The sequence below is a fragment of the Octopus bimaculoides genome, chromosome 21 (assembly GCF_046866305.1).
Source record: "Octopus bimaculoides isolate indiv1 chromosome 21, ASM4686630v1, whole genome shotgun sequence".
Taxonomy (NCBI): Eukaryota; Metazoa; Mollusca; class Cephalopoda; order Octopoda; family Octopodidae; genus Octopus; species Octopus bimaculoides.
Genome location: NC_142948.1, coordinates 2,897,401 through 2,919,798, shown reverse-complemented (window position 1 = coordinate 2,919,798; position 22,398 = coordinate 2,897,401). Strand labels below are relative to the sequence as shown.

The following is a 22,398-nucleotide window of genomic DNA, read 5'->3' as shown; positions in this document are numbered from 1 at the left end:
GGCTAAGAACCTATTCAGTACAAAGGAAAGTAAATAAAAAGGGGGAAAAGCAATAGTTTGCACACCTCAGTATGAACGGTGTGTTCAGCTGTGCCTCGCAGACATAATTGTGAAGGCATTGCCTTGGAGAGTGGCCAGTGATACTCACTGCAACAGTGACCCCATCTCACAAATGTCATTTCTCAGACAGGCCACTGTTATCCCGAGTTTGCAGACAAAATTAGCAGTGCAACCTCCAAGAACACCCGAGAGCTCATTAGCAGCCGGTCAGGCTCTGGAATTTAATTATCTTTCTCCCCTTTGTATTATGGGTGGTGATACCTGAATTTGCAGCAAGGTTGTAGTGTGTCACGTCTCAGATTAGGGATTTTTCCATTCCTTGTATGGGAAGAGGGTTATTCTGTCAGGGGACTTACTATCCTTGCAGTCAAGACCTGCTGATTCCAGTTGTGTCAAGGCCCCTTTTTGGTCTTGATCAGAGTAGTGTGTCAGGAGAATTAGCCTGCGCTATGGATACAAGCCAAATTTGTCAACTACAACCCCAGAATGGCATTTGTGTGGCTCACTTATGCAGAGGCAGAGGCGATGGGCCACTTCGATATCAAGAAAGGTACCATTTGATTAGGAGGGCACCAAATTGAACCATGCACTGCTGTTTGACCTTGAAGCAGAATAGAGGCAGGCAAAGCAAAAGTCTGTCTGCCTGAAGGTAAAGTTGTTCTTGGTAATGCCCCAGTTGCAATGGACATCTGAATTCTGGGGGACAGTGAGGCCTTCAACGGTTCACTAGGCCAGAGATGACTTAAAGTTTCTGGGCCATATCAGGTTTAGCCAACCCACAGAGTACCTCACCAATAAGGGGGCAGCTGGAGGAGATTGAGAAAAGATAGGCTGGCAGCACCAGGTCCAAAGCCAGGATGGTCGAACATAGAATCTCTGGCTACAAGCATTACTGAATTTATGAAGCCATAGCTCATATATTTCTTAAATACCAGGCATATGGCGTAGTGGTTAAGAGCGCGGGCTACTAACCCCAAGATTCCAAGCAGTGACCTGAATAAACATCGAAAAATACCTTAGGAATGAGAACCCAGGTTCGAAATTTCCCAAGACACCCGATGAAGGCTGGAGGGTATATCAACCGAAACGTTGTGTTAATAACAAACAAGATGAGGACAAATATCCATCAAATATAAATAGTGTTTGATATTTATTCTTACTTTAGCGTTTCATGGACTCCAACAATAAATGTGAAACATTCTTCCACAATTACAAGGGAATACCTCGATTATCTCCCTTCACACACGTACACCTTCAAGATAACAGTCCTGCTTCAAGCTAATCATAGTCCCATATCACATTCTGCTTCGACTTCTTGGAGGAATGTCTATCTCTGCTATTGAATTCCAGTTGAATAAGAATTCAGCAAAAATTCGTAGGTATCAGAATAGTAACGAAAATTCTGTTAAAATAGTTTATTCATAGGCGCAGGAGTGGCTGGGTGATAAGTAGTTTGCTTACCAACCACATGGTTCTGGGTTCAGTCCCACTGCGTGGCACCTTGGGCAAGTGTCTTCTACTATAGCCTTGGGCCAACCAAAGCCTTGTGAGTGGATTTGGTAGACGGAAACTGAAAGAACCCTATCGTATATATATATATATATGTATGTGTTTGTTCCCCTCCCCCCCTCTACATCACTTGACAACCAATGCTGGTGTGTTTATGCCCTCGTAACTTAGCAGTTCGGCAACACAGACTGATAGAATAAGTACTAGGCTTAAAGAGAATAAGTCCTGGAGTTAATCTGCTTGACTAAAGGTGGTGCTCCAGCATGGCTATAGACAAATGGGAGGCCTGGATCATATCGGGTTTAGCCGTCCCACAGTACCTCACCAATGTTCAGTTCCACTACACAGCACCTTGGACATGTGTCTGTTATAACCTCCGACTGACTAAAGGATTGTTGGTGGATTTAGTAAGGAAAAACCAAAAGAATATTTTCATAGGTACAATGTGACAGTCAGTTCACAACCCTCATCATGTAGTAAAAATACGTGAAGAAGATCGTGAAACAGCTGTAATCCTATAGAAGTCACATGGTTAAATAAATATATATTCACTTGTCATACATCATCATCATCATCATCATCGTTTAACGTCCGCTTTCCATGCTAGCATGGGTTGGACGATTTGACTGAGGACTGGTGAAACCGGATGGCAACACCAGGCTCCAGTCTGATTTGGCAGAGTTTCTACAGCTGGATGCCCTTCCTAACGCCAACCACTCAGAGAGTGTAGTGGGTGCTTTTACGTGTCACCCGCACGAAAACGGCCACGCTCGAAATGGTGTCTTTTATGTGCCACCCGCACAAGCCAGTCCAGGGGCACTGGCAACGATCTCGCTCGAAAATCCTACAGGAGCCAGTCAGGCGGTACTGGCAACGGCCACGCTCAAAATGGTGCATCTCATGTGCCACCCGCACAAGAACCAGTCCAGGGGCACTGGCAACGATCTTACTTGGCTTGCCGGGTCTTCTCACGCACAGCCCATTTCCAAAGGTCTCGGTCCGTAGTCATCGCCTCGGTGAGGCCCAATGTACGAAGGTCTTGCCTCACCACCTCAGCCCAGGTCTTCCTGGGCCTAACTTTATGGTTTTACATATATTTATAAATACACACACACACACGTGTTTACATTAGCCATACATACACACAGAAACACACATTGAAAGTGTGTGAGCATCTGTTTATTTCGTTGCTCCCTGTAAACTGCTCAGCTGCCAGAAGTGATGACACTTTCACTGTCAGCACAGCATCTGCTGTCTTTATATCTTCGAAGAAATGCAGAACAGGAGATTCATTCGATGCAAAACAAGGAGGAGGCCAGCTATCTGTAAAACAATATCTCAATGATATATTTGTCAGACTTAAGTTAGCATGGAAAAATAGACATGAAAATGAACAAACATATTAGTTGAATAATTTATATAAGAGATCATAGGAATATCGCATTATGATAAACTATTTTATTTCATATTTTGTATAGTATGAGTAGCATTAACAATTCTCTTTTCTCTCTCCTACTCAATTCAGTCATTGGACTGCAGCCATGCTGCAACACTGCCTTCAGAAATGTAGTTAAAATAAACCAGCCCCAGTACTTGTATGTGTTGAGGGCTAAAGCATGATAGAGAGACAAGCATGAATTTAAGTAGCTTTTTTGAAAGAATGAATTATCATATATAAAGCTTTTTCCATGTATGAATATAACTGTGTCTAGTTGAGTGACTAGAATAAAAAAAAATATGTTGCAAATATAACAACTGTGGTAGGTCAGTGAATATGTTTGTGCTTCTTTAAGATACCACTTCCAGAAAACGATTTACCACAGATATCACAGTGATATGGTTTCTCTCCTGTATGAGTATGTTTGTGATAAGATAAGCCATGTTTTTGAGAAAATGATTTACCACAAATATCACAGTGATACGGCTTCTCACCAGTGTGAATACGTTTGTGAGCAATTAAGGCACCACTTTGAGAAAATGATTTATCACAGACATCACAGTGATACGGTTTCTCTCCTGTATGAATGTTTATGTGCCTCGTTAAATAATTATTTCTTGGGAATGATTCACCACAGATTCCACACTGATAGGGTTTCTCTCCTGTATGAATACGTTTGTGAATAGTTAAATCACTGCTTTGAGAGAATGATTTATCACAGACGTCACAATGATATGGCTTCTCCCCTGTATGAATACGTTTGTGGCTTCTTAAGTGACTTTTTTGAGAGAAAGATTTCCCACAGATATCACAGTGATATGGTTTCTCTCCTGTATGAATACGTTTGTGATCAGTCAAGGAAGTATTTCTAGAGAATGATTTACCACAGATATCACAGTGATATGGCTTCTCTCCTGCATGAGTGCGTTTGTGCTTAGTTAAGTCACAATTTTGAAAGTATGATTTACCACAAATATCACAGGGATAAGGTTTCTTTCCTGGATGGATGCTTTTGTGAGAAGTTAAGTCACCACTCTGAGAGAAGGATTTGCCACAGATATCACAGCAATATGGCTTCTCCCCGGTATGGATTCGTATGTGTATAGTCAATTTACCATTGGAAGAGAATGATTTACCACAGATATGACAGTGAAATAGTTTCTCTCCTGTATGAATTAATTTGTGTGTAGTTAATTTAGCATTCGAAGAGAATGATTTACCACAGACATCACATGAATATGGCTTCTCACCTGTATGAATACTTTTATGTAAAGTTAAGTGGATTCTTTGAGAGAATGATTTACCACAAATATCACAGTGATATGGCCTCTCACCTGTATGAACGCATTTGTGTTTTGTTAAGATACTACCATTAGAGAATGATTTGCCACAGATATCACAGCAATATGGCTTCTCCCCAGTATGCGTACGGTTGTGAATAGCCAAGTAACTGTTTGCAGAAAATGATTTACCACAAATATCACAGTGATATGGTTTCTCCACAATGTGAATGCGTTTGTGTCTAGACAACTCACTACTTTGGGAGAATGGTTTACCACAGGTATCATGAAGATATGATTTTTGACTTGTGTGAACAAGTTTGTGTTTAGTCAAGTGACATGTTTGAGAGAATGAATCCCCACAGATATCACAGAGATACGGCCTCTCACCAGTATGAACACGCTTATGTTTAGATAAGTTACCAGTTATCGAGAAAGATTTTCCACATATATCACACCGATATGGTTTCTCTCCTGTATGAATACGTTTGTGTTTTGTTAACACACTATTTTCAGAGAATGATTTACCACAGATGTCACAGTGATAAGGTTTCTCTCCTGTATGAATGCGTTTGTGTCTGGACAAATGACATTTTTGAGAGAATGCGTCACCACAGATATTACAGTGATATGGTTTCTCTCCTGTATGAATACGTTTGTGAGTAGTTAAATTACCAATCTGGGAGAATGATTTGCTACAAATATCACAATGGTATGGTTTCTCTCCTGTATGTATACATTTATGCTGACTTAAGGGAGTACATTCAGAAAATGATTTCCCACAGATATCACAATGATACGGTTTCTCTTCAGTATGAATGCATTTGTGAGTGATTAGACTATCTTTTTGATTAAAAGATATTTGACAGATATTACATCGATACAATGTTTTATCTGTCTCTTTCAACATCTCATCAGAAAAATCAATATATTTCAGATCTTTTGCAACTGTCACCTCACAACTCATTCTTCATAATATTGCTTCTCTTTCACTACAATACAGATATTTTTTTTCTAGTTTTAGCTTTTTAAATTTCTCTTGACAAAATATTTCTACTGTTATATTTCCATCACCGGTTACTTTTGTCAATATCTGGAATCGTTGTCAACTCTTTTGTAAATTTGTCTTAATTTATTCCAATCAATGAAGCAGAAAAGTTTTGCCATTTTTCCCAGTTCACAGGAAATATTTCATTTTCCAATAAATTCCATCATGGATTTGCATAAGCAGGGTTATATCTGTTCTCTGGAACATTATCCTTTAGTCTTGAAAAGATAAATATTGTTGATGGAGCTGAAGTAAAATATTTTTGTGGGCCAATGTCATCTGATATTTCTGAAATAAAAAAGAAACAGTATAAGATACTTGTCTGTGTATATAGTACATTCTACATATTTTGTGCATAGATTGGCCTAAGTATATGTGTATATAGCCTACATATTTAGTGTGTGTATATAGTTATCTACATACTTTCTCTGCATAACAGTCCAAGTATTTAGTTTATGAATAGTTATCAACATACTTTGTGTATATAGTGGTCCATGTACGAGTTTTATATTATCTACATGTTTAGTTTATGGATATAAACTGTTACACACATGGAGAACTTAGCAGATACAAAATAAATAAAAAGGTCCAGCTATAGATATTACAATAATCAGGTTAGCTATCAGGTATATTCAAGGTTAGAGACATTGTTTCTAAAGGTGATCAACAAAGAGAGCATCTCCTCAGAAAACCAATTTTATTAAAGAAGGATGTGATGACACTGATATTTTTGGGGGGAGTTCAACTTTCAACATTTGAAAATTCTAAGAGAAAGATTCCTGTTCATAGTTTTATTGATATCGTAAGCTATTTGAAGAGAAAACAAAAAGGGAAGCCCGCTGATGGGCAGTTACCAAATATTAGAGATTTGTAAAAAAAATTGGTAATTGTTACTAATAATTCCTGCAAAATCTGTTCTAGCTAAAGTAACAAAAACAAAGATCTATCCTTCATCAAGAATAACATAATTAAATAATAGACTATATACACGTATAAAGATTATTAGGATACTTCAAATAAGCATGTAATTGTTTATATTTGTTAAATCGCTGAATTCAGACCAGTGAGAATAAAATTAATATAGACGCGAGACTAGCAACATTAAAAGGATTTCAATTACCAAACACTGTAATTTACTTTCGATTTGTAACAGTTAATCCTGGATTTTCAAAAATAAAACGTAAAAATTTCGGTTTGGAAGTATGATCTTGTAGAGAGAAATCAGAAATACGAGAAATATCTCCTTCCCCGCCCCCTGATGTAATGATTTTTAACTTTGTAACCTTTCCAGCCTTTAATCAACAATTCATAATCTCAGAATAAAGCGACGAAGCTGATGTCATATCTTAAGCCGCACTTTCGATACAACACGTTTGTGCAAATTGGAATCTCGCACATTACTCCTTGTTTGTTTATATGTGTGTATATTTTGTATATATGATAGATAGATACATAGATTTAATATACATTTGCTATAGTCAAGGAGAACGACTCCAATAACAAAATGCTTCATTAACACTAAAATAAATATTACGTATTATTGTTTTCACAAAGAACAAGTTCAACGGAGATGGAAAACAAAAGATAACTGCATTTGTAGAGAACGTTGAAAACAGTGGGCAGGTAGAAAGAACGAAAGAACCATGAAACTTTGTTAGTATTTATAGCAACACGATGAAAGGCAAACATTTCTGAAAGTTTACATTATGTTGTGTGCACGTGTGTGTGTATGTGTGTAACTTTTTTAGGCCAGGTTCAAAGAACCCTATTTCTTATCCTGAAAAAAAAAAAAAAAAAAATCTGAAGTCTTCAATTGACTCTGTTTCTGAATGGGATCTACCTCTTATAAAATGTTCTAATAATCGGAACGATGGAAATTTGTAGGTGCTGAGACGAGTGAGTACGGAGGATGTAGAAGAACTTACCATCCTAACTGTCTTTCCCTTCCTTGGGTTTGCTGCAGACGATGAAACATTGTGTTCGGTTCTCAAGCATGAGATCATGTGGAACCCAAATTCCTTCTTTGCATGTTTTGCCAATTTGCTTGAGATGTTCGTGGACAGTTGAACGTGACACATTAAATTTTTGCGCCAAATTTCTGGTGCTTTGACGCGGATCCGATTCGATAGTCTCATTCAAAAATTCGTCATTCAGAGCGGATGGTCTTCCAGAGCGAGGCTTGTCGGATATGTCATAATCACCATCTTTAAACCTTTTAAACCACAGTCGACATGTACGAGCTTTCACTGCATCCGGATACACTTCACAAATGTTTTTCATTGCTTCTATAGTGGTACTGTTCTTTCGAAACTCATACAGTAAGCAATGACGAATATGTTGTTTGAGAAATTTCTTATCATCCATGGGATTAATTACTGAAATAGCTATGATAGAAGAGACGATATACCATTTCTAGGCATTTCCCTCCCATTCGACCTTAACTGTGTCGTGATTGGTTGATACATACTTCATAGTGGTCAAAAAAACAAAAACAATTACTTTCTGAACACCCTCGTGTATGTGTATACGCACAGGCGTGACTGTGTAGTAGAAAGCTTGCTTCCTAACCACGTGTTTTAAGGTTCATCCCCACTGCATGGCATCTTGGGCCTACCAAAGCCCTGTGAGTGTACTTAGTAGATGGAAACTGAAAGCAGCCTGTCGTATATGCATGTAGCTGTGTCTTTGCATTTGGGTATGTCCCCACCACCACTTGACAATGGGTGTTGGTGTCTTTACGTCCCTGTAACTTAGTGGTTCACCAAAAGAGACAGATAGAATAAAGTACCAGGCTTTAAAAACATAAGCACTGCAATTGAATCAAATGACTGAAACAAATAAAGGTAAAAGATATATATATATATACAATATATATATATATCATCCTTTAACGTTTCCATGCTGGCATAGGTTGGATGGTTTGACTGGAGCTGGTAAGCTAGAGAGCTGCACCAGTTTCCAGTCTGACCTGGCTTGGTTTACAGTCTGTGCTGGGTGCTTTTAACATGATACCGCATGAGTGCCATTACGTGGCACTGGTACAGGACCCTTGTAGGCCAATCCTCCTCACCTTAACACTTCTGCTGTATAGGACAAGTCTTCTTGAGTACAGGAAGGTGCCAGGTATCTCAGTATATATACAAGATAGCAGCATACGGTTGCGTGCACAGTGAGAGCTACAATGACCTTCATGAGGCAATGTGCCAAATGACACAATTGGGTTTACTTTGCATGTTGTGAACTTTGTGTTTTTGTGATCACATGTATGCTGTAGACTGTGATTTTTGTCATGGACATGGTCAGTGCATAGATATACAGTAAGATTTAAATATAAATATGTATATAAAAAGTGAAAATATACATATACATATAAAAAGGTACAACGTGTGAATAAGAAATATATATAAATATAAAAAAGTAAAAAAATATGCAATTGAAAAATATAAAGATTTAAATATAAATTATATATAAATGGAAAGATATACATATATATATATATATATATATATATACATATAAGAAAAAAAGATACATGCATATTTTCAGATATTTTGTTGGATGGCCGTTGACTGTTGAGGAGTTCTTAATTTGACAAGTTTTTATGTCTTCCCTTTTTCAACAACAGCCTGACATATTGGTGAACAGTCAACAGTGTTGGAGAGCATAAGGATAAGGAGTTGTAGCTGAGATGTAGGACTAGAAACCATCTGAATATTGGAAAAGAGTTACCTATATCATGATTTGCACTGGATATCAAAATGCCAACACCACGACTGTTGCTCAATGTCCTGTGAATGCTGTAAGACAGGACAGAGACAGCTACAATCATCATCATCATCATCGTTTAACGTCCGCTTTCCATGCTAGCATGGGTTGGATGATTTGACTGAAGACTGGTGAACCGGATGGCTGCACCAGGCTCCAATCTGATTTGGCAGAGTTTCTACAGCTGGATGCCCTTCCTAACACCAGCCACTCTGAGAGTGTAGTGGGTGCTTTTACGTGCCACCGGCACGAGGGCCAGTCACACGGTACTGGCAATGGCCACGCTCAAAATGGTGTTTTTTACGTGCCACCTGCACAGGAGCCAGTCCAGCGGTACAAATTGCAAAAGAAATTTTTTTATTAAATTCCAATTTCTCTTAAAAAACACTCAATTTCCCTCCCCGCTCCACTTCCCTGCTTCCAAAAAGCTAACAATTTCATGTTTTACACATGCGTAGATTTCTACTACAACAATGGACGAAAAAATATCAAATCATTACCAGAAAAACCCGACATTCAAGAAATAACAGCTAAATGACATAATTTCTGAAAAAAGTTCATTCTGAGTTCACATTGAAGATCAGATTTTTAAATACGTAAATCAAAAAAAAGTTTATTTTAATTGGAGTTGAGCTGTAATTTTGTGCATGTAAATAGCAAGAAGTAACATAATCCGTGTTTTACCCAGTGTGTATGTGTGATCTCTGTATTTTTCTACACTGATTAAAAAAAATTTTTAATTGGGGTAGGGAAGGGGAAAATAGATTTTGAAAATGTGTTTTTTTTTTGGCAAAATCATAATCTCCTACATCAAAAACATAGGAATCCAAAAATATTTTTGGAAATAATAAAAAAAAAAGCGAAAGAGTGCAAAGGCTTTACATCTGCCAAGTTCTTTTGTGAAAAATTAAATTAAAAAACAAAAAGAAAAGCAATACATTTTACTCGAGAAAATTCAAAAACAAAAGCTTGAAATACACTCGAGGAGTTTCTCAAACAAATTACAATTCTCATATCTCTTGCGCCACATAAACTCGCAGAGATACAAGTCAATGGTAGAACTTTTGGTTCCACAGCGTTGTTTTCTCCCTCGTTTTAAAGGGATTCTTGTGTTTTCCACTAGTTTCATATGGGTACTACCTTCTGAGTTAACAAACTCCACACTGTGGTTCACTGTTCTATAACGCAACGCATAATCATCAATTTTAAGAATGGGAGAATAGGATTCCCAAATGTCACTGAAAATTGTGGTTCCTGGAAGAATTGACTGACGTATGCATTCCTCTAGTGTGTCGCGATTCAGACATGATGCCGCATAAAGGAAAACATCCTTGGTCTCGCGACACACTCCTCCGAATACCCACTGCTCAGGTAGCAAACTTCTTCGGTTACATTTACCTCTTGAGAAGACTATTTTGTCTAAGTCAACAGTCTTCCCAGGACCACCTATCTGAACTGGGTGGCGAAGCAAGTCCTCTGCACATATTTCACGAACATAGCTGTTGTAATCAACAATTGTGCTGTGCTTCATCCCCAGTTCTTCAACACAAAAACGGACTGAAGTCAATTCCTTGGACCATGAGTAAAGGAAAAGCACTACAGTCCTAAGAGGAAGAGTGCTTCCTTCCAACCATGTACCTCTTCTGACAGAAATACACACACAGCATCCTTTTTGGGAGCATCGCCAATAAACCTTCCCATGAACCATCTTTTTCCTCATATAGTGTTTGTTTGCACATAATTTCCTTTTAGGGATAATACCCTTTTCTTGTAAATAAGAAACCACATCCTCCTCAGTTTTCAATTTCTCCATCAGACTTGAAAGGTTAGAGTTGGCTGTGGCCATACTTCTATTTAGTTTGAAAAGATCCAGGAAAACACACAGTTCAAAATTATGAAAATGAGGTAGTGACAGGACAGCAACCAATAATGAGTTTCACAAAAAAAAAACGCAGAGGTGAAAATAATGGTCAGAAAATAGGAACTCGTCAAAGAAAACAGACAAGTGTGGTAGTAGTTTTAAGCAGAATACAGCTCGAAACAATAGAAAACTGTGACAGCAACAGAAAAGATTCTATATTCTTTTACTATGTGTCTTTTATCCTCTGAAAACGATGTTTATGCCAACATAATCTGATTTTCTGAAAGAGAGAAAAAATGGAAGATATAAAGAGTAGGCAAGAGAAATTGAACAGCAGAAATTTCATAGCAATAAATAACAATGAATACACACCAGGCCCAGGCCATCAGTAATTACTCAGGGTAGGCAGTTGGCTCCCTTTATATAGTAAAACACGAAAAAATAAGTGAAACACAGGCGCATGATTTACTTCTGCTTTTATAGCACGTATAGAAAATGGTGTTGTAGGAATGCACACAGCACATGTATTACATCAGTACTATGTCTAGCTTAAATACTGAGATTGAAAAGCTGGGGTGAATTATGCCTACCTAATCTACAAAAAAAATTAAACACTTTGCATTTTGTGCATAGTAATCAGAGTAACCTTCATAATTTTATGGAATTAGATGCATATTTTGCCATAAAAGGAAAATGTTGCTATCAATTTATTTTATTCAGGTGGCACATCCCTGCCACATACTAAGCCAACTGAATGACATTAGAAATAAGTTCACAGAAGCTATATCACTGACACTTTCACATGGAGATCTTTTGGGAAAAGTCTGTCTTAAATTTTTTCCCCAGCTGAATTACTTATGTTTATGTGTGTATGTATGCATACTTGCGTATGTATGTGTTTATGCACATGGGCATAGAACACATACAAAAAAAACAACAAAAAAAATCAGAGGGGTCGCTTTCGTCAGACTCGCCTTTTTTTAAGGTTATGATTTTAAAATAAAGACATTTCAAATTGTTCGGGATGTTAAAAAAGTAAATAAAAATCAAGAGGAAGATAGTGAAGAGACAAAAGTCAACATGAATACTGGACCGTCTTTCATTCTGTTGCTTCAGCCATTTGACCGCAGTCGAGCAAATGGACCCCAGGACTTATTCTTTGTAAGCCTAGTACTTATTCTATCGTTTACTTTCGCAGAACCGCTAAGTTAAGGGCATGTAAACACACCAGCATCGGTTGTCAAGCGATGTGCGGGGGGGGGGGGAACAAACACAGTTGACAAGACAAAACGTGTTCACGAAAATTACCGAGTTCTTTTGTTGACAAAATTCGAGTCATATCGAAATTATGCCAAATTACCAAAGAAACTGGTGCCGCTGCAGAATTTTATTAAAAAATATGCAATATAAAGAAACAGCTGGGTATCTATAACTTGGCTACTATCTTTAGCAGATCAAACATCCACATAGAGCAGCCAAAGCCCAAATCATGCCACTCAAAAGCAGCGTTGAATTATTTCGAAATATTAACCGCAACATCACCAAGGAAGTAAATTGTAATTCAAAGGGAAAATTAGGGTACTACTTAAATGCAGAGGTCCCGACGTATCGACATAAAGGGTAGGTGATCTAGTTTGGTAGATTTTTGTACGCTGTGTGGACGTTTAATGACACCCTAACCCTAACGAGAGTGTACTGTAAAAACATCGTTACGAAGATGCACCCATACCTCTGTATTTGGTAGTGCCAAAATTAGTTACTATTTGATGCAGGGACTCGTTATTTAGACCCAGATTAGCCGTGATTCAACAGATCTATAACAAGTAGGTTGTTCTATCTATTGATTTTCGAGGAAAAGACGGATGAATTAAAATAAAATAACATTCTTTAAAAAATACCTCATATAATAATAACTATAGTAGCTTGGTCTTCGTCGGTTGTTGGTTTCCGATTATTAGTTAAGGAATGTTGTAGATTGTCGTGTGTAACTGTTGCTAGTGTACGTCAAGACAAAGGGATTAATGTATCTTGTCTATGGAATTGGGTTCACAAAACACTGAAACTAATAGTTTCTTGAAAAACGTATTAGATAAATACTTTCCTTCGTGGTTCACTGAGGTATAACTGGTACGGGGGGGGGGGGGGCGGGGGCGATGTTGGATGTTCATTGGTTAGTTTTGGTCATGTGGCAAGATGTCTAGCAACGTTCAAGAAACACGACGTATTTTCAAAATGGGAAATATATAAAAATAAATGAGAGTTCAGTGAAGTACCGAATAGAAAAGCAATGGTCGTTTATTTTATAAAGAAATAACGAAAACATTTAGGTAACTTAAAATTTTTGCTCATTCGAATGAATGAACAGAAATTTAGAAAATGTGCGATTTATTTGCTGTCGCTTCGTTTCACATTGTCACAAATACTTCCCTGCCTAGCAACCGCGTGTTTATAAACGATTACTTCGTTGATCCACATGAAATTCAAACAAAGAATATTAAATTTACATCTTTTCCGCATTGCTATTAACTTTTACACCATTTTCCCGTATAGTCCTTTTGTGTGTGTGTGTGTGTGTGGTTTCTAAATACTTCTAAGCTGCCAAAATCCTTTAGGGCCATAATTGGACGGACGTGATGACAGTGATGTCTGATAACCTGATGGGAAGAATTAATGTAACGTAGCTAATGCATAGAACGTACTTATACAAGCTTATTTTATACTAGCAGTTATACCTTATGTTGCTCGGGATTAAAATGGCACAGGTTTTTTTTTGTTTTTTTTTTCGGACAAGTGACTGCGGTCATGTTGGAGCCACCACCTTTAGTCGAAGAAATCGATCTCTTGATTTATTCTTTGTAAGCCTAGTACTTATTCTATCGGTGAGTTTTGCCAAAAGTGTAAGTTACGGGCATGCAAATACAGCAACAGCGGTTGTCAAGCGATGGTGGGGGTACCAACACAGACACACATAAACACTGGCTGACTGGCCAGATTGCTAACTTGCCCGAAGACAAGTGGACTCCTGTCATATAGGAGTTCTCATGAACAGCTAATCTTAAACTCCTCTGTCATGGCCTGATGAATAAGAGAGAGATGAGGATTGAGCCTTGATGAATACCTAACTTCACACTAAATACAATACTGAACTCATTATTGACTCACTTTACTTACTACATCATTGTACAACCCCCACAAGCATTCATCTATACCTAGTTTCTTAGTGCCCACCACATTAGCAGAGCGTGACACCCTGTCAAAAGCCAAATGTACCACCTTCCTATACTAGTACCACATTGGAAATCTGTTAAGTCACTCTTCCTCAAGAGTGACCAGTGAGCAAAATAATCTCTCTTCTGCTGGTACCACAAAAATATGCCCAATACAGATTGTATAGTGGTCAGCAGAGAATGTATGGGGTTCTAAGATCCTATTATTCAAACTGATTAGTGTTGGTGCTACTAGAAAATGTGCCAAATTCACTCTGAAAAACGGTTGGCAAAATGAAGGGTGGTGAATATGTTAATAATATAGAAGAATTTGAAGTAATTTCACTTTGCATCATTGTTATATTGTCCACTTTCCAACGTTTGTAGAGGCAGATTTTCTATGGCCATATACTTTTTCTATTATCAACCTCGTTTCTAAGCTACGTAGTATTTTCCTGCAGAATGAACATGTTTCCATATGAAAGATTGCAAACAAACAACACTGATGATTTCATTTCATTACAATTCGTATGTCAAAACAAGAAGACATTCTTATGCATAAATATGCATACACACATGCTATTTTACCAACAACGTCAAATTCAGATAAGGTGCCTTTTCACTTTTTCAAAATATGCTGAATAAATTAGTTAAGACCATTCTGAAACAATGCTTTTATTAAAAATTTCATAGTGTATATTATTTCACTGTTGTGGATGTAATTTCAGTTTTATAAAACAGTGTTGAGAGGTCCTCATTACCATGTTTAATCATATTTCCTGTAAGGATATATTTACAGTTATATGAAGTAGTTTTTATATGGATCGACTTGAAATTGATGGTTGCTTTTCTGTATGAATAAACACATGAACAATTGCTTCTTTGAAAGGTGTACTTGTCACAGATATCAGTTATATCGCTTTTTGCCAATATGAATATGTTTGTGTCTAATTAAGTTATCTCTGCGTGAGAATGATTTACCACAGATATCGCAATGATATGGCTTCTCTCCAGTATGAATGCTTTTGTGTGTAGTTAAGTTATGATTTTTAGTGAATGACTTACCACAGGTATCACAGTGATATGGTTTCTCTCCTGTGTGAATACGTTTGTGTTTTGTTAGGTGACTACTTACAGAGAATGATTTATCACAGACATCACAGTGATATGGTCTCTCTCCAGTATGAATACGTCTGTGAGTTATTAGACCATTATTATGAGAGAATGATTTATCACAGATATCACAGTGATACGGCTTCTCACCTGTATGAACATGTTTGTGTTTAGTTAAGTTACTACTTCCAGAAAATGACTCACCACAGATATCACAGTGATATGGTTTCTCTCCTGTGTGAATACGTTTGTGAGTAGTTAAGTCGCTATTTGACAAGAATGATTTACCACAGACATCACAGTGGTAAGGCTTAATCCCAGTATGTATTCGTTTGTGTCGTGTTAAATCACTGCCTCCAGAGAATGACTTACCACAGATATCACAATGATATGGCTTTTCCCCTGTGTGTGTACGTATGTGAGTGGTTAAATCACCACTTCCAGAGAATGATTTGCCACAGACATTACAGTGATATGGCTTCTCTCCTGTGTGAATACGTTTGTGTTTAGTGAGGTGACTTCTTTGAGAGAATGATTCACGACAGACATTGCAGTGAAATGGTTTCTCTCCTGTATGAATGCGCATATGAGTAGTTAAGTTACTGGTTTGGGAGAATGATTTACCACAGATATCACAGGGATATGGTTTTTCTCTGACAGGAACACATTTGTGAGTAGTTAAGTTACATTCCTGAGAGAATGAATTATCACAGATATTACAGTAGTACGTTGCTTTTTCTTTGGTTGGCTGTATTTCATCAGGAAGATAAATTCTTTCAAACTCTGTTTTACATTCAACTTCGTTCTCCATAATATCTCTTCACTGTCACTTTACTCTTGTTCAATTTTCGAAGCAAAATATTTCTGCTATCAATCAACTATTTACTTTGTCAATTTCACAAGATGCAGCAATTCCCTTTGTAAATTTGTCCAAATTTAATCAGAATGCAGAATATTCTTGTATGTGTTCCAAACAGTGAAGTAAAGTGACTATGCTTTTACTCTCATTTCACAAGAGATATTTCATTTCATTGTAGTTCTATCATAGATTTATGCATACAGGGTTACATCTATTGTGTAAGGCATCTTCTTTTCCTCTTTAAACATTTGTATGTACTGATGATGCATCCAAAGTAATATTTCTTTTACACCAATGTCATCCTTTCTTCTGAAACAATAGAGAAACAGTATAAAATATTGAGGATGCAAAACTTATAAAAACTTATAACTCCATTAAACAATTTGATAAAAAAAAAATGTATTATGTAACAATGGGAACTGGAATACCAATAGATCAAAGGTTTTAAACTATCAGCTGTCAAATTAGCTTAAATTTAGGCAAAATATAACTGAAATCCTCAACTGTGAATCAATCTTCTTGGAATGTTGGAACATCACCCAATTAACCGAATGACGAGACAAGATTTTTTAGTGGTTTCCACGGCGTCGACTAATTACGAATTTATACACGTACGAAAATTATAATTCATTTCTGCTGTGGACAGAGGGCCCGAAACTTTTGTGGGGTGGGGGGGCAGTGGATTAGATCAACCGCAATACGCAACTGGTGCTTAATTTATCGACTCCGAAAGGTGAAGTCGACCACGGTGGAATTTCAACTCAGAACATAAAGACAGACGAAATACTGCTTAGCATTTCGCCCGGCTTGCTAACGTTTTTGCCAATTCGCCGCCTTGTGCGAAAATTGTAATTATCTAGGTTACCTTACTATAGTATTTAATTAAGTTGACTAATTATTCCCCCCTTAATTTTTATTTACTTTTTTAATATCACTAAAGTGAACAATTACCCAAATCTGCAATTCAGTAGTTCAGAATTTCAAAAGTTTCAGACGAAAAGATATGCGATTTAGCTGTTGTTTCTAGCACATCCTACAAATACCTGGTTCCATCCTAGTTTACTTGTTACTCTAACAGGCCTGGATGGTTTTTCAATATGTTTTGCCCCATTAAAACATTTGATGCAATGATGATGTGGATTTTGTTTAGCCGAAAGCTGCTACATTCTTAGGATTTAAGCAAACATAAACAAAACCACAAAAAACGTCCGGTTAATGTTTACAATTATTACACGGTAAACATTAACCAAAACCGCATTTTTTTTCTAGCAAAACGCGTGTGAGTGCAATTGTAAAAAATTACCAAAGAAACTGGTGCTAATGCATAATTTCGTTACGTAGATGCACCGGGACCTCTGTATTGAGTAGTGCCAAAATTAGTTACTATTTGATGCAGGGACTCGTTATTTAGTCCCAGATTAGCCGTGATTCAACAGATCTATAACAAGTAGGTTGTTCTATCTATTGATTTTCGAAGAAAAAACGGATGAATTAAAATGAAATAACATTTTTTAAAAAATACCTCATATAATAATAACGATGTTGAATTGGCAGAGTAGCTTGGCTTGTCTTCGTCGGTTGTTGGCTTCTAAGGAATGTTGTAGATTTTCGTGTGCAACTGTTATTGGTGTACGTCAAGACAAAGGGATTAATGTACCTTGTCTATGGAACTGGGTTCACAAAACATTGAAACCAACAGAATCTTGAAAACAACACTGGAATCGTATTAGATAAGTGTTTCCCTTCCTGGCTCAGTGAGGAATAAATGGTGGTAGTGGGGGGAAACAATGTTGGATGTTCATTGGTTAGTTTTGGTCATGTGGCAAGATGTCTAGCAACGTTCAAGAAACACGACGTATTTTGGGAAATGGGTACCGGATAGAAAAGCAATGGTCGTTTATTTTGGTCAATATAAAGATCCTCAACCGGGAACAAAAAAAAAAAAAAAAAATTAACCACCCTGGGGCGATGTTAACAAGTATGCAGAAAACGAATATGAAAAGAAAATGTGCGCTGACGACCCGGGGGGGGGGGACTTTCGGAAAATTTACAAGATCCGATTTTTCCGTCATAACTTCCAGTAAAATGAATACATATTGATCTTTTTTTACGGAATCTCACGTTTTGGGTTATGGAGGATCCGATTTCGAAAAACAATTTTTCAAAAAATCGCATTTTCAAAATTTCAATTAACCCCCCCCCCCCCCCCCCTCCTTATTTTTCACTTTTCCCAGAATTCTTTTTTTTTTTGCGAAATACGTAGAAAAATACGAAGATTATGATTCTGAAAAAAATTGCTTTGTAAAATTTCAAGTTTTCTTAACAATACACACACCCCCACACATGTATGCATGCAACATACGTACGTACGTACATATATACATATATTAGTTCATCTCATAAGTTCTGTCCGAATTTTGAATAAAGAAAACAAGTGATCAAATGTAATATTTAATTGAAATTTAATCATCAATGTACTTTCCCTGATTATGGGAAAGAATGCTTGAATGAAAGAACTTGCATATTTTGTTTTAATATTATACTTTTGCTTGTTTCCCGCACACAAACTCTAACAGGTTCTCTTTTAATGCATTATTTCTCATTCATAATCTCTCCCCCTGAAAATCTTATCCTCGTGTTAGGATATGTTATGCCATTGAAGTTATGCCTTTTGCAGCACCACATATCACACACCCAAACTAACACAGCTTTCTCTCTTGTACAGTCTCATTCCTCTTACAGTATTTCTTTTCCGTTGATTTGTACTATGTGATATATGCACACTAACATTACGCATATACTGGAGCATGCTACATCATTGTATATAGCTTGTACAACCCCCACAAGCATTCATCTACACCTAGTTTCTTAGTACCCACTACATTAGCAGAGCGTGACACCCTGTCAAAAGCCAAATGTACCACCTTCCTATACTAGTACCACATTGGAAATCTGTTAAGTTACTCTTCCTCAAGAGTGACCAGTGAGCAAAATAATCTCTCTTCTGCTGGTACCACAAAAATATGCCCAATACAGATTGTATAGTGGTCAGCAGAGAATGTATGGGGTTCTAAGATCCTATTATTCAAACTGATTAGTGTTGGTGCTACTAGAAAATGTGCCAAATTCACTCTGAAAAACGGTTGGCAAAATGAAGGGTGGTGAATATGTTAATAATATAGAAGAATTTGAAGTAATTTCACTTTGCATCATTGTTATATTGTCCACTTTCCAACGTTTGTAGAGGCAGATTTTCTATGGCCATATACTTTTTCTATTATCAACCTCGTTTCTAAGCTACGTAGTATTTTCCTGCAGAATGAACATGTTTCCATATGAAAGATTGCAAACAAACAACACTGATGATTTCATTTCATTACAATTCGTATGTCAAAACAAGAAGACATTCTTATGCATAAATATGCATACACACATGCTATTTTACCAACAACGTCAAATTCAGATAAGGTGCCTTTTCACTTTTTCAAAATATGCTGAATAAATTAGTTAAGACCATTCTGAAACAATGCTTTTATTAAAAATTTCATAGTGTATATTATTTCACTGTTGTGGATGTAATTTCAGTTTTATAAAACAGTGTTGAGAGGTCCTCATTACCATGTTTAATCATATTTCCTGTAAGGATATATTTACAGTTATATGAAGTAGTTTTTATATGGATCGACTTGAAATTGATGGTTGCTTTTCTGTATGAATAAACACATGAACTATTGCTTCTTTGAAAGGTGTACTTGTCACAGATATCAGTTATATCGCTTTTTGCCAATATGTATATGTTTGTGTCTAGTTAAGTTATCTCTGCGAGAGAATGATTTACCACAGATATCGCAATGATATGGCTTCTCTCCAGTATGAATGCTTTTGTGTGTAGTTAAGTTATGATTTTTAGAGAATGACTTACCACAGATGTCACAGTGATATGGTTTCTCACCCGTATGAATACGTTTGTGAGTAGTTAAATCACTACTTCCAGAGAATGATTTACCACAGATATCACAGTGATATGGTTTCTCTCCTGTGTGAATACGTTTGTGTTTTGTTAGGTGACTACTTACAGAGAATGATTTATCACAGACATCACAGTGATATGGTCTCTCTCCAGTATGAAAGCGTTTGTGAGTTGTTAGAGCATTATTATGAGAGAATGATTTATCACAGATATCACAGTGATACGGCTTCTCACCTGTATGAACATGTTTGTGTTTAGTTAAGTTACTACTTCCAGAAAATGACTCACCACAGATATCACAGTGATATGGTTTCTCTCCTGTATGAATACGTTTGTGAGTAGTTAAGTCGCTATTTGACAAGAATGATTTACCACAGACATCACAGTGGTAAGGCTTAATCCCAGTATGTATTCGTTTGTGTCGTGTTAAATCACTGCCTCCAGAGAATGACTTACCACAGATATCACAATGATATGGCTTTTCCCCTGTGTGTGTACGTATGTGAGTGGTTAAATCACCACTTCCAGAGAATGATTTGCCACAGACATTACAGTGATATGGCTTCTCTCCTGTGTGAATACGTTTGTGTTTAGTGAGGTGACTTCTTTGAGAGAATGATTCACGACAGACATTGCAGTGAAATGGTTTCTCTCCTGTATGAATGCGTATGTGAGTAGTTAAGTTACTGGTTTGGGAGAATGATTTACCACAGATATCACAGGGATATGGTTTTTCTCTGATAGGAACACATTTGTGAGTAGTTAAGTTACATTCCTGAGAGAATGAATTATCACAGATATTACAGTAGTACGCTGCTTTTTCTTTGGTTGTCAGTATTTCATCAGGAAGATAAATTCTTTCAAACTCTGTTTTACATTCAACTTCGTTCGCCATATCTCTTCACTGTCACTTTACTCTTGTTCAATTTTCGAAGCAAAATATTTCTGCTATCAATCAACTATTTACTTTGTCAATTTCACAAGATGCAGCAATTCCCTTTGTAAATTTGTCCAAATTTAATCAGAATGCAGAATATTCTTGTATGTGTTCCAAACAGTGAAGTAAAGTGACTATGCTTTTACTCTCATTTCACAAGAGATATTTCATTTCATTGTAGTTCTATCATAGATTTATGCATACAGGGTTACATCTATTGTGTAAGGCATCTTCTTTTCCTCTTTAAACATTTGTATGTACTGATGATGCATCCAAAGTAATATTTCTTTTACACCAATGTCATCCTTTCTTCTGAAACAATAGAGAAACAGTATAAAATATTGAGGATGCAAAACTTATAAAAACTTATAACTCCATTAAACAATTTGATAAAAAAAAATGTATTATGTAACAATGGGAACTGGAATACCAATAGATCAAAGGTTTTAAACTATCAGCTGTCAAATTAGCTTAAATTTAGGCAAAATATAACTGAAATCCTCAACTGTGAATCAATCTTCTTGGAATGTTGGAACATCACCCAATTAACCGAATCAAGAGACAAGATTTTTTAGTGGTTTCCACGGCGTCGACTAATTACGAATTTATACACGTACGAAAAGTATTGACTTTCATTCATATATACGTGTGTGTGTGTGTCTATACATGCACGTGTGTGCGTATCCCTGTCGATTTACAAAGGAATACGATGGGTTCTAAATCAGCATCATTGTCTCACTGTCCTACAAGTTGTTTGGTTCCAGTCTTCTGTAAAAGAAACCTATCAAGCTATGGGGAAAACATCACCTTGCTTGGAAAGAGGTGAAGGTCAGTGACAGGAAAGGCCCTGGCTATTGAAAATCAGCATCTACAACTTCCGTGTGACCTATGCAAGCATGGAAAAGTGTATTTTAAATGATGAGGTTATCCCTACAACTATACAGTAGTTATATATATATATATATATATATATATATATATAGGTACGATAAGAAAGTACACAGTAAGGTGAAGAGCAAGAAAGCTATCACGTTTTGGTCGGATACTGCAGATACGCAAGTACTAAATCCAATTTAAACCGTAAATCCGACTCTGAGATTGGTTCCAGTTGTGGCATGGGGTTTGAAATTTATGACAGCTGTTTCGGTAAAAGTTTATTGATGTATTCATAGATTAGATCCTAACATAATTACGTAAGTCACCATCCTGAAGTAAAATTTTAAAACAGGTATGATGTCAAGTTTGTGAGGTTTAATACATCAAACCATGACAAACCCATCGTTGTTGGATTCGACAGGTTTCTGAAATCGACACCGTCCCTGTTTAAAATTTTAGCTGAAGATGGTTAATTA

At 36.8% G+C, this 22,398-nt stretch overlaps 5 protein-coding genes across 6 annotated transcripts in view; 1 reads left to right on the top strand and 4 right to left on the bottom strand.

Moving 5' to 3' along the window:
* Nucleotides 1–22,398, top strand: part of LOC106868788 (UBX domain-containing protein 11) — a 283,501-nt gene that overhangs the window by 88,312 nt on the left and 172,791 nt on the right. The window lies entirely within an intron of this gene.
* LOC106884125 (uncharacterized) lies at nucleotides 3,010–8,443 on the bottom strand. Of its 2 annotated transcripts, none has more exons than XM_089339228.1 (2): nucleotides 7,261–8,443; nucleotides 3,010–5,623 (listed from the first exon to the last, which is right to left on the bottom strand). In XM_089339228.1, exon 2 carries the CDS (start codon nucleotides 5,252–5,254, stop codon nucleotides 3,335–3,337), a length of 1,920 nt encoding a protein of 639 aa, XP_089195354.1. In that variant the 5' UTR covers nucleotides 5,255–5,623; nucleotides 7,261–8,443; the 3' UTR covers nucleotides 3,010–3,334. The 2 variants fall into 2 exon arrangements, with proteins under 2 accessions (XP_089195354.1, XP_089195355.1); XM_089339229.1 differs by lacking the exon at nucleotides 7,261–8,443 and adding an exon at nucleotides 6,456–6,656.
* On the bottom strand, nucleotides 7,265–7,699 carry LOC106884108 (histone-lysine N-methyltransferase SETMAR-like). The gene has a single exon (XM_014935331.2). The coding sequence runs from the start codon at nucleotides 7,697–7,699 to the stop codon at nucleotides 7,265–7,267; it is 435 nt and encodes a 144-aa protein (XP_014790817.1).
* Nucleotides 10,027–13,090, bottom strand: LOC106884119 (uncharacterized). Its single transcript, XM_014935341.2, has 2 exons — nucleotides 12,860–13,090; nucleotides 10,027–11,241 (listed from the first exon to the last, which is right to left on the bottom strand). Exon 2 carries the CDS (start codon nucleotides 10,944–10,946, stop codon nucleotides 10,056–10,058), a length of 891 nt encoding a protein of 296 aa, XP_014790827.2. The 5' UTR covers nucleotides 10,947–11,241; nucleotides 12,860–13,090; the 3' UTR covers nucleotides 10,027–10,055.
* On the bottom strand, nucleotides 14,933–21,142 carry LOC149131470 (uncharacterized). The gene is made up of 2 exons (XM_089339283.1): nucleotides 19,915–21,142; nucleotides 14,933–16,009 (listed from the first exon to the last, which is right to left on the bottom strand). Exons 1-2 carry the CDS (start codon nucleotides 21,002–21,004, stop codon nucleotides 15,075–15,077), a joined length of 2,025 nt encoding a protein of 674 aa, XP_089195409.1. The 5' UTR covers nucleotides 21,005–21,142; the 3' UTR covers nucleotides 14,933–15,074.

What these genes read in the sequence shown, in the direction of transcription:
- LOC149131470 (XM_089339283.1), bottom strand. Translation starts at nt 21,004, where the DNA reads ATGGCGAACGAAGTTGAATGTAAAACAGAGTTTGAAAGAATTTATCTT. An exon ending in TATACATATTGGCAAAAAGC is followed by an intron (nt 16,010 to 19,914) that starts GATATAACTGAT and finishes AAGAAAAAGCAA; the next exon opens with CGTACTACTGTAATATCTGT.
- LOC106884108 (XM_014935331.2), bottom strand. Translation starts at nt 7,699, where the DNA reads ATGGATGATAAGAAATTTCTCAAACAACATATTCGTCATTGCTTACTG.
- LOC106884119 (XM_014935341.2), bottom strand. Translation starts at nt 10,946, where the DNA reads ATGGCCACAGCCAACTCTAACCTTTCAAGTCTGATGGAGAAATTGAAA.
- LOC106884125 (XM_089339228.1), bottom strand. Translation starts at nt 5,254, where the DNA reads ATGAGTTGTGAGGTGACAGTTGCAAAAGATCTGAAATATATTGATTTT.